This window comes from Electrona antarctica, assembly GCF_951216825.1.
Source record: "Electrona antarctica genome assembly, chromosome: 3".
Lineage (NCBI taxonomy): Eukaryota > Metazoa > Chordata > Actinopteri > Myctophiformes > Myctophidae > Electrona > Electrona antarctica.
Genome location: NC_136808.1, coordinates 12,918,998 through 12,940,597, shown reverse-complemented (window position 1 = coordinate 12,940,597; position 21,600 = coordinate 12,918,998). Strand labels below are relative to the sequence as shown.

General features: G+C 44.3%; 2 protein-coding genes across 2 annotated transcripts in view; both read right to left on the bottom strand.

The window, feature by feature from the left end:
* Window positions 1-21,600, bottom strand: part of hipk3b (homeodomain interacting protein kinase 3b) — a 307,389-nt gene that overhangs the window by 115,674 nt on the left and 170,115 nt on the right. The window lies entirely within an intron of this gene.
* Window positions 1-21,600, bottom strand: part of LOC306919649 (UPF0606 protein KIAA1549L-like) — a gene marked incomplete at both ends in the record, with an annotated part of 92,073 nt that overhangs the window by 36,463 nt on the left and 34,010 nt on the right. Inside the window, 6 exons of the mRNA XM_079496205.1 lie at window positions 5,270-5,305; window positions 5,862-6,025; window positions 8,812-8,983; window positions 12,995-13,146; window positions 16,755-16,814; window positions 21,411-21,579. Coding sequence (XP_079352331.1) covers window positions 5,270-5,305; window positions 5,862-6,025; window positions 8,812-8,983; window positions 12,995-13,146; window positions 16,755-16,814; window positions 21,411-21,579 — 753 coding nt within the window. The remainder of the gene's footprint in view (window positions 1-5,269; window positions 5,306-5,861; window positions 6,026-8,811; window positions 8,984-12,994; window positions 13,147-16,754; window positions 16,815-21,410; window positions 21,580-21,600) is intronic.

Sequence of the window (21,600 nt, the reverse complement as noted above, 5' to 3'; positions counted from 1 at the left end):
TGTATCGGAAGTAATCCAAGCAATATCACATTTTGAACTTGGAATAGACACATTTTACAGGGGGTTGTTTTAATTCTGCCGAATATGCTAAATAGAACATCTGTCAACTGCATGCCGGCATTTTAAGGAAGTCATCTGTGTCAAATTCAGATTATAAAATCCAATTGAGCATGATCAGGAAATGTTGTGCTGGGACTTTGCTACATTTGAATTTAGTGTAGTCCTAATATCATGTTGGCACTGGTGATGACTTTTAAAGGAGAACTTTGTTTGGTTGTTTTTCAACCAAAGTTGAAAAATCAAACCTGTGTGAACTGAGTGGTGCACTCAAAAACATACTCCTTTCTTTCTTTTTAGGGATTTTTGTACAGGGGCGGGGACATTCGAGCAAGTAGCTAAATATATATTATTTGAATAGGTTTTACAGCAATTTCTTTATTATGATTTACTATTTATTTACGAGACCCGAGGAAATTACATCTGGCCACAAAAGATCACGGGATCTATTGAATGTGAAGATAGCAGATCTACAAGCTCATAGCGCGCCACCGAGTGGCGTGCTACGAGCTTGTAGATCTGCTATCTGACCTGCTATCTGAGGTGTCAAACTGACTGAATCTATACGACACAGTATGGCAGCCCCGTCAGTTTTTGCTCAGAGAAATCTTTACTTACACGTTATTTACGACGAGCTCAGTGAATCAGGCCCGATATGGCCTGCCCCCCAGATCCAATCCAACATAAATGTAGCATTAAAGTTGGGTGTTGGGAGTCCCTGCAGATGCTGTGGTTTAACCCATTTTGACCTGAGATCAGATTCTAAAAATGTCTTCTACATCCTGACAGTTTTCTGAAAAAGCTATGTTTCTATGTCAGTCGTTCTTCGATTTTTCAAAAATAGCAGACCTACAAGCTCGTAGCGCGCCACTCTCAGAGTTACACACCCATAAGGGTCCATTTGGTTCCAAACTATCATTTAGTTTGGAACCCCCTCAAGGACCCTCAAGGACCCCACTTTGGGAACCACTGGTTTATGTGGTTGAAGTTATATCCCTTCCCTGGGATAGAGTAATGGGCTATCACTAGATCTAGTTCAGTTGGCGTTGCTTGTCCCAATTTTAAATGAGACTAACACCTGACCTCGTTCCTTCAGTAGATAACACATGCACACGCACACGCACACACACACATACACATGCATAACAGTTATACTGATATGCATAATCAACAATATACTGTAACCAATAGTCCGGGTGCATGCTTTTGGTTAGACATACCATTGGTCCGATATCTCAAACCCTCACCCTAACCCTAACCTCCCACGGGGCAGCACACCTAAACCTAACCTTAACACTCTCCCAACCCTTAACGCACCCCTCACCAACCTTAATCCGCTCGTTTTAACGCACACCTCACCAACCTTGTAGTCCGACAGCAAATAGTCAGAGAACCAATAGTCAGAGAACCAATAGTCAGACAACCAATAGTCAGACAACCAAAAATCCGACAACCAATAGTCAGACAACCAATAGTCAATAGTCCGACGACAGCCAATAGTCAGATAGCAAATAGTCCGAAAACCAATAGTCAGACTCACTCACACACACACACACACACACACACACACACACACACACACACACACACACACACACACACACACACACACACACACACACACACACACACACACACACACACACACACACACACACACACACACACACACACACACAATGAAGCTACGGTCAGGTTCAATATGGCATGTCATCGTAAATTAAACCATCTCAAACACACAATCCTATTAGCATGTACGTCTACAATGTCTCCACGGAACAACCTTCAGATAAAGGAGGTTTGCAATAAGTTCATTAGATAGTCACATTGATCCCAGAGATCTCAGTGAGTGTACTAGAAGATTATAGACCTGCACAATAGCAGCATGCATCATGCATGGGGGAATTAATTTACTGCAGTCAAAGCCAGTACAATAGGTGGAGTAATCCATACTATATATGCATTACTTCCATATGGGTTGAGAATTAATAATTGGCCTCATTGATCTGTGTTCCAAAATGCCTAATATGCAATCTATGAAATGCCCTGTGAATGTCCTTTTTTTCTCTTTTTTTTGCAACCTTTGCAAGATCTATGAAGCTCTCTACAGAGTATATTAAAGATGAGTGTATAGATGGCGGGGTTTATACAGTAGTCAATTCATTGTTAGTCGAGTAGATGGGACAGGTTTTCAAGTAGGATCCGGGGACCCCCAATAGTCCTTGGGGGAAGGGGCCGATTTTTTCGGCTATTCACAAACAGCCGATCTACAAGCTCACAATGCATCATATTGCGGCATGTTGTGAGCTTTTAGATCTGCTATTAAAAAAAGCTTCGCTCATGGGTGTCCTTGACAGGTGGTTCTAAACATTTTCATGTCAAGGACATGACAATGTTTAGAACCACTGGCATAGAGACAGTGGTGGAAAGACCACGTACAAGTACAAGTACAATCAATACTGCAATGTAGAAGTGTTTAGGCCCAGGCGGTGGCGTAACCGTCTGGGCACCCGACTGGTAATCCAGTCGCAGTGTGCCACGGGTTCGACTCCCGAGCCCGACACGGCCTTTACTGCATGTCTTCCCCCATCTCTCTCCCGTTTCCTGTCAGCCTACTGTCTGTCCCTTCAAAAACCAATAAAAGGCGTAAGCCGCAAAAACAATATCTTTAAAAAATATATATCTTTAGAAGTGTTTAGTTACAAGTCAATGTCAGAAATTCAAAAATGACTTGAGTACAAAAGTATCAGTATCAAAATGTACCAAAAGTAAAAGTAGTCATTGTGCAGAATGTCTGTTTCAAGTTTTCAAATGTATACACATATTTTGAATATAGCAGATCTACAAGCTCACAATGCAGATTGGCCATTTTCAAATAGTATGGCTGACGTGGTTACTGTATGTTTTGTAATAATAATCCAAATCTACAAAGTACAAAGTAACTAAAGTTTTCAAACAAATGTAGTGGAGTAAAAGTACAATATTTGGATCCGAGATGTAGTGGGAGTAGAAGTAAAATAATTGGAAATTGGAAATATTCAAGTGTAGTACAAATACCTCAAAATTGTACTTAAGTACAGTAATAAGTAAATAGTTGTCAATAGCAAAGGTTGTCATGAGCAGGACTCGAACACACGACATGCTGTCAGGCCGAAGCCTATATTGTGGGCATGCACCTGGAGCACTTGGCCAGTGGGCATGCACCTGGAGCACTTGGCCAGTGGGCATGCACCTGGAGCACTTGGCCAGTGGGCATGCACCTGGAGCACTTGGCCAGTGGGCATGCACCTGGAGCACTTGGCCAGTGGGCATGCACCTGGAGCACTTGGCCAGTGGGCATGCACCTGGAGCACTTGGCCAGTGGGCATGCACCTGGAGCACTTGGCCAGTGGGCATGCACCTGGAGCACTTGGCCAGTGGGCATGCACCTGGAGCACTTGGCCAGTGGGCATGCAGCTGGAGCACTTGGCCAGTGGGCATGCACCTGGAGCACTTGGCCAGTGGGCATGCACCTGGAGCACTTGGCCAGTGGGCATGCACCTGGAGCACTTGGCCAGTGGGCATGCACCTGGAGCACTTGGCCAGTGGGCATGCACCTGGAGCACTTGGCCAGTGGGCATGCACCTGGAGCACTTGGCCAGTGGGCATGCACCTGGAGCACTTGGCCAGTGGGCATGCACCTGGAGCACTTGGCCAGTGGGCATGCAGCTGGAGCACTTGGCCAGTGGGCATGCACCTGGAGCACTTGGCCAGTGGGCATGCACCTGGAGCACTTGGCCAGTGGGCATGCACCTGGAGCACTTGGCCAGTGGGCATGCACCTGGAGCACTTGGCCAGTGGGCATGCACCTGGAGCACTTGGCCAGTGGGCATGCACCTGGAGCACTTGGCCAGTGGGCATGCACCTGGAGCACTTGGCCAGTGGGCATGCACCTGGAGCACTTGGCCAGTGGGCATGCACCTGGAGCACTTGGCCAGTGGGCATGCACCTGGAGCACTTGGCCAGTGGGCATGCACCTGGAGCACTTGGCCAGTGGGCATGCACCTGGAGCACTTGGCCAGTGGGCATGCAGCTGGAGCACTTGGCCAGTGGGCATGCAGCTGGAGCACTTGGCCAGTGGGCATGCACCTGGAGCACTTGGCCAGTGGGCATGCACCTGGAGCACTTGGCCAGTGGGCATGCACCTGGAGCACTTGGCCAGTGGGCATGCACCTGGAGCACTTGGCCAGTGGGCATGCAGCTGAAGCACTTGGCCAGTGGGCATGCAGCTGGAGCACTTGGCCAGTGGGCATGCACCTGGAGCACTTGGCCAGTGGGCATGCACCTGGAGCACTTGGCCAGTGGGCATGCACCTGGAGCACTTGGCCAGTGGGCATGCACCTGGAGCACTTGGCCAGTGGGCATGCACCTGGAGCACTTGGCCAGTGGGCATGCACCTGGAGCACTTGGCCAGTGGGCATGCACCTGGAGCACTTGGCCAGTGGGCATGCACCTGGAGCACTTGGCCAGTGGGCATGCAGCTGGAGCACTTGGCCAGTGGGCATGCACCTGGAGCACTTGGCCAGTGGGCATGCACCTGGAGCACTTGGCCAGTGGGCATGCAGCTGGAGCACTTGGCCAGTGGGCATGCACCTGGAGCACTTGGCCAGTGGGCATGCACCTGGAGCACTTGGCCAGTGGGCATGCAGCTGGAGCACTTGGCCAGTGGGCATGCACCTGGAGCACTTGGCCAGTGGGCATGCACCTGGAGCACTTGGCCAGTGGGCGCCCAGTATTACGCAAATGTACTTGGTTACTTTCCACCACTGGCATAGAGAATATAAGCTCATCATGCCCGGTCATGCTAGTCCCCCAGCCTCCAGCGCCGGTGCCCCCCCAGCGCCCCTCCAGCGCCCCCCCTCAGCGCCGGTGCCTCCCTAGCGCCGGTGCCCCCCCCCCAGTGCCCCCCCCAGTGCCCCCCTCAGCGCCGGTGCCTTCCTAGCGCCGGTGCCCTGGCATAGAGAATATAAGCTCATCATGCCCGGTCATGCCAGTCCCCCAGCCTCCAGCGCCGGTGCCTCCCTAGCGCCGGTGCCCCCCCCCCAGTGCCCCCCCCCCAGTGCCCCCCTCAGCGCCGGTGCCTCCCTAGCGCCGGTGCCCTGGATGAGGCGTTAACACAACCGTAACTGACAGATCTGTAGTGACAGGAGGAGACACAAGGAACATCAAATACCTGGTGGTAATATCCCACGTCCCGTCGATACGCCATCTGAAACACAAGAGGAACCGTGTCAAAGTGGCATGTCATGTAAATGTCATCCGTTTCTCTCTCCTGTCAACCTTGCTGCAAAGACGTACTGTAGATCTATACTGTGAAATCCTGAGTGTTCCTTTAACTCTGAGAGACACTGTATATTTTTATATATATAAATCTTTATCCCACGATTTTGCAACCCATTTTTTCACCCAGTGTCAATTATCTAATGTAATCCTGGGTGCTACACTCCCTCTGCCAAGCTGGGGAGAGCAACGGACTGACCTCATGCTTCCTTCTATGCATGAGGAGTCCAAGCCGCTTATTTTCACCTGACAGGGGGGACGGGGAGTTTCCCCCGGTTTGGATGTAGCGCGTGGGAGGACCACGTTATTCCAACCAGTTCCTTTCCCCTCCATCAGGTACCCCAGCTGGCCAGGGGGAGGCTGTACAAATATATTTCATTTGTACACTATCAGAATTAGAAACGGATAAATGACCACTGAGGATTTTACCACTGTGCGTGCGTGTGCGCACGTGGCGTGCGTGGCGTGCACGTATTTATATGTACCTTAGCACGAGGATTAAGGTTGCCAATGGCATCGGCTTTGAAGTCATTCTTGTTCTTCCTGCACAGCACAGCTGTGATGATGATGATGATGAGGGTGACCACGGCGATAGGGCACAGCACCGCAGCAATGATCCACAGGTTGTTAGGAGGGTTCTTCACCACAGCTAAGAGCAGAAGAACAACCCAGGAAGGCATTAGATCAATGTGTGCGTGCGTGCGTGCGTGCGTGCATGCGTGCGTGCGTGCGTGTGTGCGTGCGTGCGTGCGTGCGTGCGTGCGTGCGTGCGTGCGTGCGTGTATGAATGTATGTGTCACACTCCAACTCGATATGCATTTATTTTTTTATTTTCAAGATCAGAAAGTAGGGGGGGGGGGAAAGAAAACAGGCAGTACTAGGCTATATAAACCACAACAATACACAAGGTGATTGCTCAATCATCTGAAACAGGTTTTAACATTCAAAATTTAGAGATTCATTGAAAGTACACAATGTGAATCCTGAAAGACACAGCTGCATCAGTTACACCCACTCCACTAGTGCATAAGGGATGGGGCATCCTTGTATACAATGTGCCTGATTAAGCTATTGTGGTCACAATCTATAAGAGAATGCAATACACCATACATGCATGGGCAACTGGCGGCCCGGGGGCCACATGCGGCCCCCACCTTCATTTAGGTGACATTCACACCAGAAAGCTTTACTGCGATTAAAACGAATCCTGCTGCGCATTGTCAGAAAGTGCGCTTCGTTTGGCAGGTGTGAAGCCTCATTCGAATCCTAATTCGCAGCAAAGAACCGCATTCTACTTCGACCAAAAACGGGGGTTTCGCTTCGCTTCCAATCGCACTTGATTTCGATTCGGTGCAGGTGGGAATCCGCAGCAAATAAAGGAAATGAAGCAAACAATGTGGCGGGTGAGGAGCTGAACACAGTTGGAGACGGAGAAGGCATATTTTACGCAGCGCAAAGATGTACCGTTACCGTAGATAGACGTGGTCGAATGAGGAGACTGAAGCCCTGATCGAAATGAGGACGAGTACATAAAAACACTGCAGTGTATTATAGCCTACAGAATATTCTGTCTGTCTGTCTGTCTGTCTGTCTGTCTGTCTGTCTGTCTGTCTGTCTGTCTGTCTGTGCGTGCCGTAAACATGGAGTGCTGTCACTGTGTGGGGACTGGGGAGTAGGGACTTTCATCTCGATAAACTTGTAAACATTTTGCGCTGCTGTCTGTTATTAGTGTTATATCAGTGCCTCCATGCCCAAAAGAACAGTGCGTGGCTGCGTGCGTAGAGAGAGAGAGAGAGAGAGAGAGAGAGGGAGAGAGAGGGGGGGGGTCCAATCCCAGACGGAACGACACATGCACGTTATGAGTATAATTTTATCACCATTGATAAAGGTCCCCCCTGCTGCGTTTCCAATTGCTGCGGATGACAGTGTGAAGGCAAACCGCAGCAAATTAAATATGCAAGAATCCTAACTTCTCCGCCCATCCACATTGAGTCTACCAAAGTATTAGGTGAGAATGTGACCTTAATGTGGCCCTCAGGTTAATACCAGAATATAAATTAGTAGCTTAAAGGGATAGTTCAGATTTTTGGAACTTAAGCTGTATGAAATACTTGCCATTAATATAGTGGTTGCAACTGTATTAATTGATTGCCCGAGTCCCATGGTGGGAGTTCTGCTCTGGTTTGGTCAATATTAAGTAGTTCCGGTCATTTTGTGGGGGGCACAGGGGGCCACGCAGTAAAAGTAAATTAATTCACAAAACTAACGTCATTTGTATTGTTGACCAATTTCTAAAATATTAGTACAACTTTCGTTCAACTTTGACCCCTCTATCACACAGAACTAATATTTTAGAAATAGGTCAACAATACAAATTACGTTAGTTTTGTGGATTCATTTACTTTTAATGCGTGGCCCCCTGTGCCCCCCAGAAAATGACCGGAACTACTTTATATTTCACTAAAACCAGAGCAGAACTCCCGCCACGGGACTCAGGCAATCAATGAATACAGTTGCAAGTTGCAACCACTATATTAATGGCAAGTATTTCATACAGCTTAAGTTAAAAAAATCTGAACTATCCCTTTAATGAGCATTATTAAAATGTTAGTCTTTTTTTATGTCCAATGAATTTGTATTTAGTTCATAACTATAAAAGCATTTGGAAAAGCATTTTAAATTAAATAAAAATGATACTTTTCAGGATTCCAATTTAAAAATAGCAAAAAAAATATTCAGGATTTCAAATCAAATAGGCCTACCGTTATAGCAAAAATAGCTGATCTAGAAGCTCAAAACGTGTCGCAGTGCGACGTGTTTTGAGCTTGTAGATCAGCTATTTTTGTAATAAAAACAGTAATACAGTATGCAATGTGGCCCTCTGGAGTGAGTGTGGAACTACTGTATAGTGGCCCTCTCCATCCTCAAAGTTGCCCACCCCTGCAATACACTACCTCTCCTTTTATAGACTCTCTCTTTCTAATCTCTGTCAGTCTCTCACGCACACACAGAGCAAAGAACAGCACTGCACTTCAAACAAACCATGTCCCACCCTGAACCGTTTCAGAGATTAAGAAGTAGGCCTAACAGATCTTTTTAAACAGTTATTCACTTCCTCACATCTTAGTTATCTGTCTTTTCTAAGCCCAGCAGCAGCAGTCACATTATTCTTGTCGGTCTGCTAGTCCAGTGTTTCCCAAACCTTTCAGCCTGTGACCCAAAAGACAAATTAGACTTATAATAAAACTAATAATAATATTTAAAAACTAAACGTAGGAAACCCACGGGACCCATAAAAAAAGAAAATCCCGCGTCCCACAAATGGGTCCCGACTCCTGAGTCTCCCGACCCAGTGTTTGTGAAACGGTGTGCAATAAGTCTGTCTTTCTCTCTCTGATGGATCATGGAAGTGAGTGAGTGCATGGCTGTTCTTACGTTCCGCTTGGAGCTGGACAAAATAGCCCAGGGTGAGCGCCATGGTCTGAGAATCCACCGTGTTCAGCACCTTGGCAGCAGAGGTGCCCGGCAGCGGAACGCCGCTCTGTTGCACGTAGTACGTCATCTCCGCTGGGTTCTTCAACCCTGCCACCCTCCTGATGCTCACCATCTGATTGGAGCAAAACAGGTTCATCAATATGTCTGTATACAGACAAAATGTCTGTTGCAAAGTGGAAAATGTTAGATTATTTTTTCTCTTTTTACACACCATTATAATGTTCTTATTTTGATCATCAGATCCAGTGAATGAATGTCAAGTCTGCAGGTTGTCTTCAGAACATGTATGTCACTTATTTACTACGACACTATATGGGTTATTATAGGAGTCATTCATTTGCAAAGACACTCTGAGAGTGTACACAATGGAACCAAATGGACTCGTGGAAAAAATGGATTTTTGACAAAAAAAATGTCCACCGCAAGCCAGCGGTGTGGTCACGGTGTGGCTTAAATTGTTATACTGATTCAATTTCATCCAAGAACCATGGTCAGGATGATAGCCACTTTAGGCACTTTATTTTCACTGGCCTTGAAAGAAGAAATAAAAAAATCTTATTCTTACGTTATGCATAATGCATAAAATACTACCATGGAGAGAAGAAACTACTTGCTGCTGATATTTGCTGAATATTCAAGTTAACCTTTGGTTTGTTTTGAAGAGCAGTTAGAAGATAAGCTAAAGAAAATCTCCCCAATTACTTAGGATTTGGCACTGTTGTGCATGCATATATATACGGTATGCAGAAATCTGTGTCTGAGTGTGTGCCTTTACTGCCTTATTTTATTGACCATGAAATGTTATGCACATAAATTATATAAATGATCAAAATCTGTCTGACAAATGAGCTCACTCAGATGCCTTCCTATTAAACCAACTTAGTACAGCTATGAGCCAAGTAAAAACGTAGTTTTAGTCTTAACCTTAAATACATATACTTTGCACATTTTGTACCCGTTTTGTACCCGTTTTTGTATTTATGCTTTGTTGGGAGGGGGGGGGGGGGGGGGGGGAGGTACTGCGGATGTAAATTAACATCTTTGCTAAATCCGGTGTACTGTACACACATTACTAAGCGCTGTCCCGTCTAAACTAAAACAATAGTAAAGTAAATACCTAAGTAATGACCTTGGACTATTTTCTTTTGAAACACTTGGACAATAACAAAGCCTATGCAAGCCTTCTTCTTGTAGATTTCAGCTCAGCATTTAATACAATACAGCCACATCTCTTAATAAAGCGGTTGAGGGACCTTAATGTCCATCCTCTTATTATTAGATGGTACCATTCATTAAACGTACACAAAGGGTCAGTGTGAATGGCACTATGTCAGAGCGCAGAACCCTGAGTACTGGAGCACATCAGGGCTGCGTTAGCTCACCTGTCCTTTTTTACTCTGTATACAAATGAGTGTAGAAGTGGCAACCCGAACAATTACATCATTAAATTCTCGGATGATACTGCCATTTTAGCCCGTCTGGATAAGGATAGGGATTTAGCTGACTACCTTTTAGAGGTACAGAACTTTGTAAAGTGGTGTGATGACAACCACCTTATTCTTAACGTTAAGAAGACACAGGAGATGGTGTTTGACCCCAAGAGTATTGGTGATCACAGGCCTGTGGTCATCCATGACTCGACCATCTCACAGGTCTTCTCATATAAATACTTGGGGATCTGTATTGACAACTCACTGACTTGGAATACACATGTTGACAGTCTCTGTAGTAAACTACAGCAAAGACTGCACTTCCTTCGGCGTCTCAGGGTTCATGGTGTTGACCAAAGATTTATGTTAGTGTTCTATCGAGCAGTCTTGGAAAGCCTGGTCAGGTTTGGCATCACAGTTTGGTTCGGTAATCTCTCAGTGCAACTGAGGTCCAAATTGTTCAGATTGGTGCAGACTGCAGGGAAGATCATAGGGGTAAGACAACTCCCCTCTCTGCAGTCTATTTATGAGCAGGCTACATTAAAACAGGCTCAAAAGATTGTCAGTGATGCTACCCATGTTTTAAATGGCGAGTTTGTACTTCTGCCCTCTGGGAGAAGGTACAAAGAACCAAAGTACATCAGATTTAAAAAATCGTTTGTACCAGCATCAACTAAGATGTTGAACGAGGCTCGGAAACAGCAGTAACTGTGTGAGGCTAGATTATCCACATCATGTGTGCAATTGTGTAATGTTGTGTCTTCCTCTGTAATGTATTTTTGTTTGTCATTGATGTTTTATGTGGCTGTGGCTGGGGTGAAAGCCCAAGACAAATTTCCCTTGTGGACAATAAAGTTTACCTTGACCTTGACCGTGAAATAGAGATACACTATATAGTCGCTGTCCGGAAGAAACCATTGAATTTTTCCATAAATCAATGCTATTGAACACCCTTTATGTCAGTGTGTTTTAAAAATGTTTTCTTCATTTCCTGAAAAAAAAAATCTAGACTCTAGGGCGGATACGGAAATGATGCGCACTTGTCTGTACATGTGAAGGGCGGGCCTTAAACTTAAAGGACCACTTCACCACTTTTCAACCTATCTTCATATAATAGGTCCTCACTAATAATCTGTGTCTCATAGGAGGGCTGTGGGCAGTTCAGAAACCGTCTTCCAGTGACATCATCGATGGGGAATACAAGCTAATAGAAACTGCAGGCTTTCTAGTCCTGAAAAGTTGCAATGCGAAAATGGAAGCCATCGTTCTCACGATAATGAAAATCTAAACTTTTTTGTAAAAAAATCTTGTTTAAAAAAAAATCTGCCTAATGATGATGTCACTGGAAGACGGTTTCTAAACTGCCCACAGCCCTCCTATGAGACACAGACTGAGTAGAAAAAAATCGTGCCATTTTATCATGATTATTAGTGAGGACCTATTATATGAAGATATGTTGAAAAGTGGTGAAGTGGTCCTTTAAACTAGTGTGTGACTCGTGTTGTTAAACTCCAGTAAACAAACTAAACATGGAGTAGGTGGAGGAGACACCGGCACCACAAAGCGTTTCATTCACTACTTGGAAGTATTCGCATTATTTTGAGTATGTCTGCGATAAATACGAGATGAACATTATTGTCCGCTGCAAGTCGTGCATAGGGAAGGTGTGGTTTTCATTGAGTCTGTAATTTATGAATTCAGATTGAGTTGTACTTGAAATGTACTGTAATTCTGCAAACTGTTAATAAATATTTCAATCAATCAATCAATCAAAAAGTCTTAGTGTTCATTTAATTCAAATGAGTGTACAAATGGAACCAAATGGACCCATCATCATGTGTACACTATGACTATACAGTACACTTTTCAGAGTTAAATAAACACTGCAGGGGGGGGGGGGACTGCTAATGTTGAAAATGCAAAGTAAGACTTTTAGGGACAAAAGATGCATTTACTGGGGGCGAGAAAAAAAAGTAATAAGTAAAGTAATAATGAACTAGTTACGTTTAAGTAGTAAGTAATACATTACTGTTTAAGAGTAATTTTGACAACACTGCATCTCAGAGGCAATATTTACATTTACTCCACTACATTTATTTGAAAACTTTAGTTACTTTGACTATTATTACAAAACATGCATTAACCGCTTCAGCCCTATATACATTTCGGCATTGTGAGCTTGTAGATCTGCTATTTTCTAATGATTTTATACATTTTTAAAACATGAAACGGGACATTCTGCATTACAACCACTTTCTACTTTTGGTACTTTCAAGTACATTTTGATGCCAATACAGTTGTACTTGTAACGGAGTAGTTCCACATTGCAGTATTGATACTTTTACGTAAGCAAAACACTTGAGTACCTTTTCCAACCACTGATAGTATGTTGGAGGATGAGTGAGTGCTCAATCTGCTACAGTTGGAGGCCATCGATATTGTCCTTTTCTTTTTGCTGAGGTTTGCGTGATCTGCGCAAAAGGACAGTTAACCCATTTTGGGCGGGAATCCCTTTTGGTGTTTTAAACATTGTTATAATTTAGCTATTGAAAAATCGTGAAAATATTTATTTCAGAAAACTGGAGGATTTAGAAGGATTTTTTTTTAAATGTTTAGGTCAGGCCTAAAAGGGTCAAATGATAAGGGACAATATCGGTGGCACCCAACTGTACTTCATCCACGGACGTGTATACCTGGACGGTGTAGCTGCCCACGGTGGTGGCTCTCCTGAAGCGGGTGCCCTGTTGGCCGGCCACCACAAACAGCTCTGCCAGACGCTGCTCCATTAGGCTGGCAAAGCTCTGGTAGTGCCCCTCCAGACTGGAGTTATCCACGTCCTGGAGCACTGGTGCCAACCAAAGGGAGGGAGATGACAAAACGTCACAAATGGATGGATGGACAGAGTGAGAGAGAGAGAGTAAGAAAAGGAGAATAAAGAAAGTTGCAATTAAAGGGACCAGAATCTGGATCCAGATCTGATTTTAATGATGTTTGGGAGACAAGAAACACTTTGCTGGGGTTTTTATGTGGGTAATGTGTTTTTAGATATTTTAGTATTAGCTCACTTCCTTCCTGGACTACAATTCCCATAATGCTTTGGTGCACTGCTCCACCTTGTGGATAGGAGGAGGGCTTGTCATACTGAGACAACATGTAGTCCATATCATTAAAAGTTTCATTACATTCATTTTAAACCTGAACTTTGAACTTTGAACATTCACTGGATTTTTTTTAAATGTCACAATCCCTTTAAAATAAGATCTGGTTGCAAAAGGGGCGAAGTGTCCCTTTAAGAAATGAATCAGGTCACATGTTTCAGGAGGTGATATAGGGTGCTTCTACTCAGTAGAGCATAGAGTAATACAAGGATAGAGCAACAACCGGTTGTCCAAAGCAGCCTATTTTACAGGAATTCCCCACAAAGTAATTTGGAGAAACCAAACATTCGTTTTCCACCTTTTATTTAATTTTTTCACAGTTTTGTTTATTCAAGATTTCAGCGTATACAGTAAATCAAATAATATGACAATTTATGTGACACACCCATACGGAACATACCAAAGAGATAACATGTACATATAAATGTCGTGACCACTATATGCAAAATATTGTCGTTTTCCACCTTTTATTACAAGAAGCATGCATACGCATGCTGGAATATTCTGTTTTATTCTATTTTGTTTTGCGTGCCGACACTTCCAGAATGACAGAAAATCAGTTAAAAAACATGAAACCCCCGTAGTGCTGGAAGTTATATGGAGCAGGCTTGTGTGTGTGCTACTGTAGGCCTACTAACTAAATAACTCATTTTTAGGGGTTAGGGCATTGTAAAAAACGCAAAAATAATAACAAAGGTAAAAAAAAAAGCGTGCGCACTGGATTACTTCCCGACGTACTGTATTTCCCCCCTGGGGGTCAAGTTCAAACTACCGTACGCCCATGCTCCCTGGCTGGGGGCTTGCAGTAGAGTCACAAAGATGCTTCTTAATTGCTGCTCGTGGCAGGAGTTTCTTCCTGGTTTTTAGACAGCTGGTGGATGGAAATGAAGCTCCACCCACGCTGCAGCTTGCAGCGTTGGCCAGAAAACCGGAAACACTTTGCCCCCGCGTCAAGTTACAGCGTGGGTGGAGCTTCATTTCCATCGCGGCAACTGGCATCTTCGTGACTCGACTGTCTGGATGCAGTCATAGATGGTCAAGGACTTTTCTATACCCACACAGTAAATAAAAGATAAAGTCACATCGTGTTAACAAAGCAAACATTTTATCTAGGATGATGTGTTTGTGTGTGTGTGTGTGTGTGTGTGTGTGTGTGTGAGTGTGAGTGTGGGGGTGGGAAGCTTGTAAGCTTGTTTAGAAGTTCAATTAAAGTTTGCCTGAAGGTTAGAATTGAGGTTAATGGTAGACAGAGTTTACAAGATCTAATTAAAGGTAGCCTAAAGGGCCTTTCAAACGTGAAGCGATTTAACGAGCCTATAGTTCATTTCCAATGAGACCTGCGTTTTTGCGCGGAGCAGTCGCGGTGCGACAACGCAAGCGTATTTACATGAGCGTGGTCCCGTGAATTTGTTGCGAGCGTGCTCGTTTCGTGCACACGCCCGCGACTCACCAGACCTGGATTCTGTTTAGCTTTTTTTACGCTTGCGTTGTCGCGCCCCTCTTGAGCAGACCTGTAGCAAACCTCTCGTTGATCCAGGCAACAACGTGTGCGTTCCTCGCTTCCCGTTTGAAAGGCGCTTTACATGTCAGAGGGACCATGGTAAAGATATAGCCTCTTGGGGCCAGGGGACCCCATGATTTTTAAGTGGTGCAACCACTTCCTTACGCAGCTTTGTGTGTTTGTGCGTGGCTGGCTGGCAGGGTCTGTCCGAGCACGAAAATAGCGTTTGGTTGGTTTTCACAACCAAGTGTCACTGTTGCGCAGCTAACACATATTAACTATGATTTTGGGTGTAACAATAGAATGACAGTACAGTACAGTACAGTACAGTACAGTACAGTACAGTACAGTACAGTACAGTACAGTACAGTACAGTACAGTACAGTAGAGGGACACCCACATGGTAACTCATTTCTCAACCGTTTCGGATGCGGGGCAGCTTGCTAGAACCGGCCCGGCCTCCTGGGCGCGTTCCTGGGGGTCTGGATGTTCCGGGGACATCCCGGCGACTTCCACACGGTAACTCTGGCATTTCTCGACCGTTTCAGACGCGGGCGGCTTGCCGGAACCGGGCCGGCACCCTGGAAATTCCAGCGGGTCTGGAAATTTCGGGGACACCCCGGGGACGCCCACAAGGAGTTGCATCACTTACTTCACACAGGTGTGAAGTAAGTTTACTGACTAATCCCTGACACAAAATGGGGGTCAGGAGGCTTTATGGATCCATGGGAATTCCCTTATGTGGCTATTTCTATCGGTCGATGCAGGTAATGTAGCAAACTAGCAATACTAGTTGTAATAATTTGAATGTGCTGTGAAAGCAAACTTAACTAGAAATTTCGCAATTTTGGAAGAATTGCAAAGTGTGGATGCCACAATCGCTTATATAGGCTTCTCCCACTAATTTTGCTAGCCAATTAGAATGTCACGTCACCCCTGTGATCATGTGTAAGTAATTTGGAGAGGATTTATCCCCCCCAAAAAATGTCTGCAACAAACGGTTATACTTTTTGCATTTGCGGCGCCCCCTATGGATGAAAATGGAATTGGTTTTAGCTCTTGGTTGATTAAACCATCAGCGACATCTGATTCAAAGTTCGAGTGGATTGTACGTTTGGTTCATGATTTGTGGCATTTTTTGTAAAATAGGCCCCTCCCACTAACTTCGGAGGAGGAGAAAAAAGTGTGTTTTGAAGAAAATTCTAATTTGGTGGAATTTTATACATCTTAGGGTTCAAGAGTTATAGGGAAAAACGTAAAGTGGGCTGTTATAGCGCCACCATGAGGCCGACTGATGTAATTCCTTTTCAATTAATTTTCATAATTATTATGAACCTCCCCCCAAGTCTTGTAAATATGGTGCTTACGGTCTCCAAGGGAAAAAAATACTAAAATTTTGTCTTCGATTTTCCCATAATAAGTCTATGGAGATTGGAGAACTAATTAATTAATATCAATTAAACTATACAACGGATCTCTTAGCAAAATACAAGCACACGATTCCCGATGAAGCCGGTCGAAAACTGTGGGGGGAGTAGTGTGCCAAAGTATCCTCATTTACAATAACAATAGTCTGGTTGCAACCACACTAATAAAAGCGATTCCACACAAAGTCTCTCACAGACTAGTCTTGGTTGTGCAAAATATCTTTTCACATTTAAAGATAGTGAGTAAGCAAAGTCACAGAAATAGCTTTTAAATGAGCACATACATGCAACAACATTGCTCGCTTCAGAAGAGGCATGTTCTTAATATAGGAGAAATAAGAAGTGAAACAATTGCACTCCTTCCTACCTGTGATAACCCAGAAGTCTCTGGTAGCAATCGAGGTGTTTAGATTGTGGTACTCCAGTGCTGCATGCAAAAAAAAGAACAGTGCCAACATTATTTGTACTGCCTCTCAATTAAAAATATCAATCAATTCCATGGGTTCTATGCACACACGCCATTTTGTAAAGAACTCGGGGTCCTTCCCTACTTCCTTGAAGTTCCTTCACAGCTGTTACCGCTGATATACTAATGAAGGCTCTGTTCCATTCTGGTCAAACAGAGTCAGGGTGCTGCTATAGTGTGTGTCACTGGAAACACTCTGCTACACCAGTGGGTCTCAAAGTGTCCTTGAGTGGGTTCCAAATGGCTCATACGGGTGTGTAACTCTGAGAGTGTACAAATGGAACCAAATGGACCCGTAAGGTTCCATTTGGTTCAATTTGTACACTCTCAAGAGTTTTTTTTTACCTCAATAATTTTTATCCCACGATTTTGCAACCCATTTTTTTCACCCAGTGTCAATTATCTAATGTAATCCTGGGCGCTACACTTCCTCTGCCAACCTGGGGGGGCAGCGGACTGACCTCATGCCTCCTTCTATGCATGAGGAGTCCAAGCTGCTTCTTTTCACCTGACAAAGGGGAGTTATTCCGACAAGTCCATTTCCCCTCCATCAGGCGCCCCGGCTGGCCAGGGAGAGGTAGTTTAGAGACCAGGATTACTGAATGTTTTTTGTGAGGGTACCTACCCTAGGGCAGGGGTTCTCAACGTTTTTGGCTGGGGACCCCCGGAAATGCTTTGGCCGTGTCTCGCGACCAGCGCCCACAGCGTCCCCAGCGGGAATCAAACCCAGGACCTTCTAGCTGTGAGGCGACAGCACTAAAGTGCCCCCTAAACGCTCTCGGAGTTATGGGGGTCCTTGAAATTAAAAACTTTTGAGAACCACTGCACACTTAATGGAACAGAGCCTTAATTAATATCATCGGTAACACCTGTGAAGGACGTAGGGAAGCGGCACGGAAGTAGGAAGAGTTATTCTGCGTGCATAGAGCCCATTGGAATGAAACACAATTTCAATATAACAATACATTTCAATATGTACTTGTCCCTTGGCTCTAACTGGATCAATAAACATTTCGTCTTCTTTTCTAACATCCAAGATGTTTAACTTAATATAAAACCAACTGGCATGGTAAAAAAAAAGAGACATGTCCAGGACATTGGAACATCAGCTGGTTCAATTTGGATGTTACCACAAAACAAAAGCTTATTTGAGTGAACCAATCAATGAGCTTATCCAATCATGCATTGTCATTGAAAGGATAAAATGTATGTCTTAAATATATGCATCACCCATTGAACTTTCTACTCTTAGACTATAGGACTACTTTTAAAACTTGAAAAAACCTGTGTTTTCATACTCATTATTATTTCAGGTGGATACAGAAACAACACGTGGAGCTTCCAGGCTACCGGGGCACTCAGTCTCGCTTTGGTCGTTTAGCTCTCTTATGTCTATTTCCCGGCTGATTAACTTTTTGTGCTGGTCCAGTGTTTGGTGGTGGTGGTGGTGGTGGTGGTGGGGGGGGGGTGTTGTATCACAGGCCTATGAAAGCATAATTGCTGCTGAAATGTACACGTTGGCAGGTTGAGGAAGAGGCGAGAGAGAGAGAGAGATAGAGAGAGAGAGAGAGAGAGAGAGAGAGAGAGAGAGAGAGAGAGACACACAGAGATTTGGAAAGTTGTTCAGGGAGGAAAGAGGAACAGTAAGGGGCTTGTTAATGGCTAGGCCCTCAGGCGCTGTCAGCAGAATCAGTTTAACACTGTCCAATACTTCCAGCCATGTAGAATACTAATCTGTGATGAGGTTTCACATAAAACCCTATACTGCTCTCTCTCGAGGGGATACAAGCCAGAACATTCAGCAGCAACCAGAGAATACATGTTTGCAAGATAGAGGGAAATGAAGTATCAATTCATGAGTCCCCTATTATAAAAATACAACATAATACATACTGTATATCTCATTATACAGTAATTCATATAATAATGTTCAATATATTAAAGGTGGTTTGCAGGTTTAATGTCAAACACAAATTCCCCTCGTCAGTTATCATGGGAGATCTGAGAGCTGAAGAAAGCAGTCAGGACTGCCGGGTCTCTGCTCTACATAAAAGTAGTAAAGTGTCAAGACAAGAGTGTGATTTGACACTTTAATAAGAAACCAGCGCTTCTTTCACCTGACAAATATCACTATGTGATCATTTCTTGTTTGACACTCATTTACTTTACTTTCTCTAATAACAACCTCAAACATGAACCTTGGTTGAAAAAAAAAGTTTAACTTTAATAAAATTGGATTGAATGGAATGGAATTGAGGCTTCACCCATTTGATGGCTGCTCAGATGGTCATCATGAGCAGTGATGACCCAATGGTTGGGGAGTGTGGTTTAGTAACCTCGCGTCACCAGGCTTTCCACCTCAGAGGAAAGCCTGGTCTGTGTTTCTAAATCGCTGTTTGATCGGGTCTAGACCGGATGGTAAAATCTGAAATAATAAAATAAATTTGTATTCCCGTTGTTCCCGTTGCCGTGGTTTCCGGCTTTTTCTGCATCGCTTTGTTTTGGTCACTATCTTTCTCGAGAAACGTTTATATTTCACTCGCGATTCCATGAAACATCAGATCCGAACCTCGGATGTCTGATCAGCACAGCGGACAGCGACGTAGTTTTCGAGAGAAAGGAGCCAGATAAGATCCTAATTATAACTGTAGTCTACGCATGCGTGAGCATGTTCCGTGCGTGCGGGGGGAGCAAGGCGTTGCCGGCTCAGGGCTAAAAGTTGTTTTTTAACAGTAACGTTTCAGATCCATATAAAGCCATATAAAACGTATATACCGGTATACGTCAATCACAGACAATAGATGGCTATTAAAAAACGTATACGTACGTCAACAACAGACAATGTATTAAGTGCCTTTCTCAGAGGCACTTGTACATGGGCGGGCCGGGAGGCAAAATGGTGACCTAAGCTTCTGATTACGAGACGGCCTCTCTACTCACTATGGCCGCTTCCTACAGCAGCTTCAGCGTGGTGCGAGGTTCTTCTTTCAGACCATGGGCCAAGGTGTTGTGAGAATTCTTCCCACAGTTAATTATTTACCACAATAATTGGCTTTGAAGTGAAGAGACAGCTGCCGCTGCCAACATATGCCAGGTCTCCCTCTCGCACCTCCCATGAATAGTGCAATATGACTAATGGTAGCAGGTGTACAAAACAAACTAAAACTCTCACAGTTTCAGTTTTCTTTCTTTCTTGACCTCATACTTGATTTAATTACAAGTTAAAATTTAATTTTTACTGTGTAAAAATACACAGTACACACACAACGATACACGAGAGGTTGTGGTAGATTATTATTATATAAGGGCTATGGGTGTAGCAGCAAGATTCACCCGCAATGTTTGACATTGACGCTAACCAAAACATAGCTGTGATTTATCGTGATTGTACAACGGAGAACTTCAATGCATTCCAATTGTGAGCCAGAATTCAACCATGTTATAAAGTACAATAAAAATGGTGTTAGGTCAACATTAGAAGTACATAAAAAGAAGGAGCAATGAAGGAGAAATGCATGTGAACGTGCATGGTATATATCAGAATAAATAAAGTGAAGAGCTTAGTATCCAGTAGTATCCAGAAGCAGTCAAGTGTGAGGTTGTAACTGAAATCATGTGTGGCATATCAAGATCAGGACAGGGTGACATCAATTATCCCTACAGTATGCTCTATGCTTTTTATTAAGTCATGCTCTGCCCGTCTCTCTCTCTCTCTCTCTCTCTCTCTCTCTCTCTCTCTCTCTCTCTCTCTCTCTGGTGCAAGACAGGGAATTATGCCACAAGTGATGTTCTCTCTCGATTAATTTTTTACACAATGAGTAGTGCATAAGCCAACTGTGACATGATTTTTGTATTGCAGTACGTGTTTTAATAAAGGTGCTTTTAAAGGTCAAAAGTTCTCTCTCTCTCTCTCAAAAATTATGTCTTATAGGATACTGCAAACTTCAGAAAGGAACCACTGTCTCAGAGTCTTTATCTCCCCGTACACATAAACAGTGTATAAATATTTTCCCAGTAAAAAATGGGCAAGCAAACATAATGGGAGTCAACTGGGAGTGCCATTTAGACTCCTGCTGATTCCCTGTCATTCCTCATTTGTCATTCCATTCGTATGGCAGGATTGCAAGAAGCGGCTCGTTAGTACAGTATGCCTGCCCTTCATAGGAGGGTAAGATGAAAGGCAAGAAGGGCTCAGTTATACCTTTGCAACAAAATGTTTTCACTCCGTCATTAAAACAACAACAGCTGTGCTGAAGGCAGAACGACAGTCACAAACATGTCATTTACTCAAAGGCTGGGAGCCGTCACTCATCCTTGCTGCTTTCTTAGTGGTTCCTTTTTCTCCAGTATGTCAGTGGCCCTTCATGTAGAGTTCAGTCTGTCAAAAACGTTTTCCATTTGGCCAACTGAAATGAGGAAACATGAGTTTCTAGGAATAGAAGCAGGCTTTTAAAAAGAAAAAGCCCACTAACCCTTTAACCTTTACGCTAAACAGAAAAATTCAGAGTCAACCAAACTCTCTCAGTCGGTCAACAATGATACAACTAAGTAACTTACGCTCGGCAATGATGAGTGGGGGGTAGAAGAGGAAGTAGCCCACCAGTTCGGCCGTCAGCTGACTGAGTAGGTTGGAGGCAGTGGTACCATTAAGGTAGACGGTCCCATTCCTCACAGTGTACACCAAGGAGACAGCAAGAGAGCCCACCACCTGGGAGACACTCAGCATCTAGGAGGCAACACCAAGCAC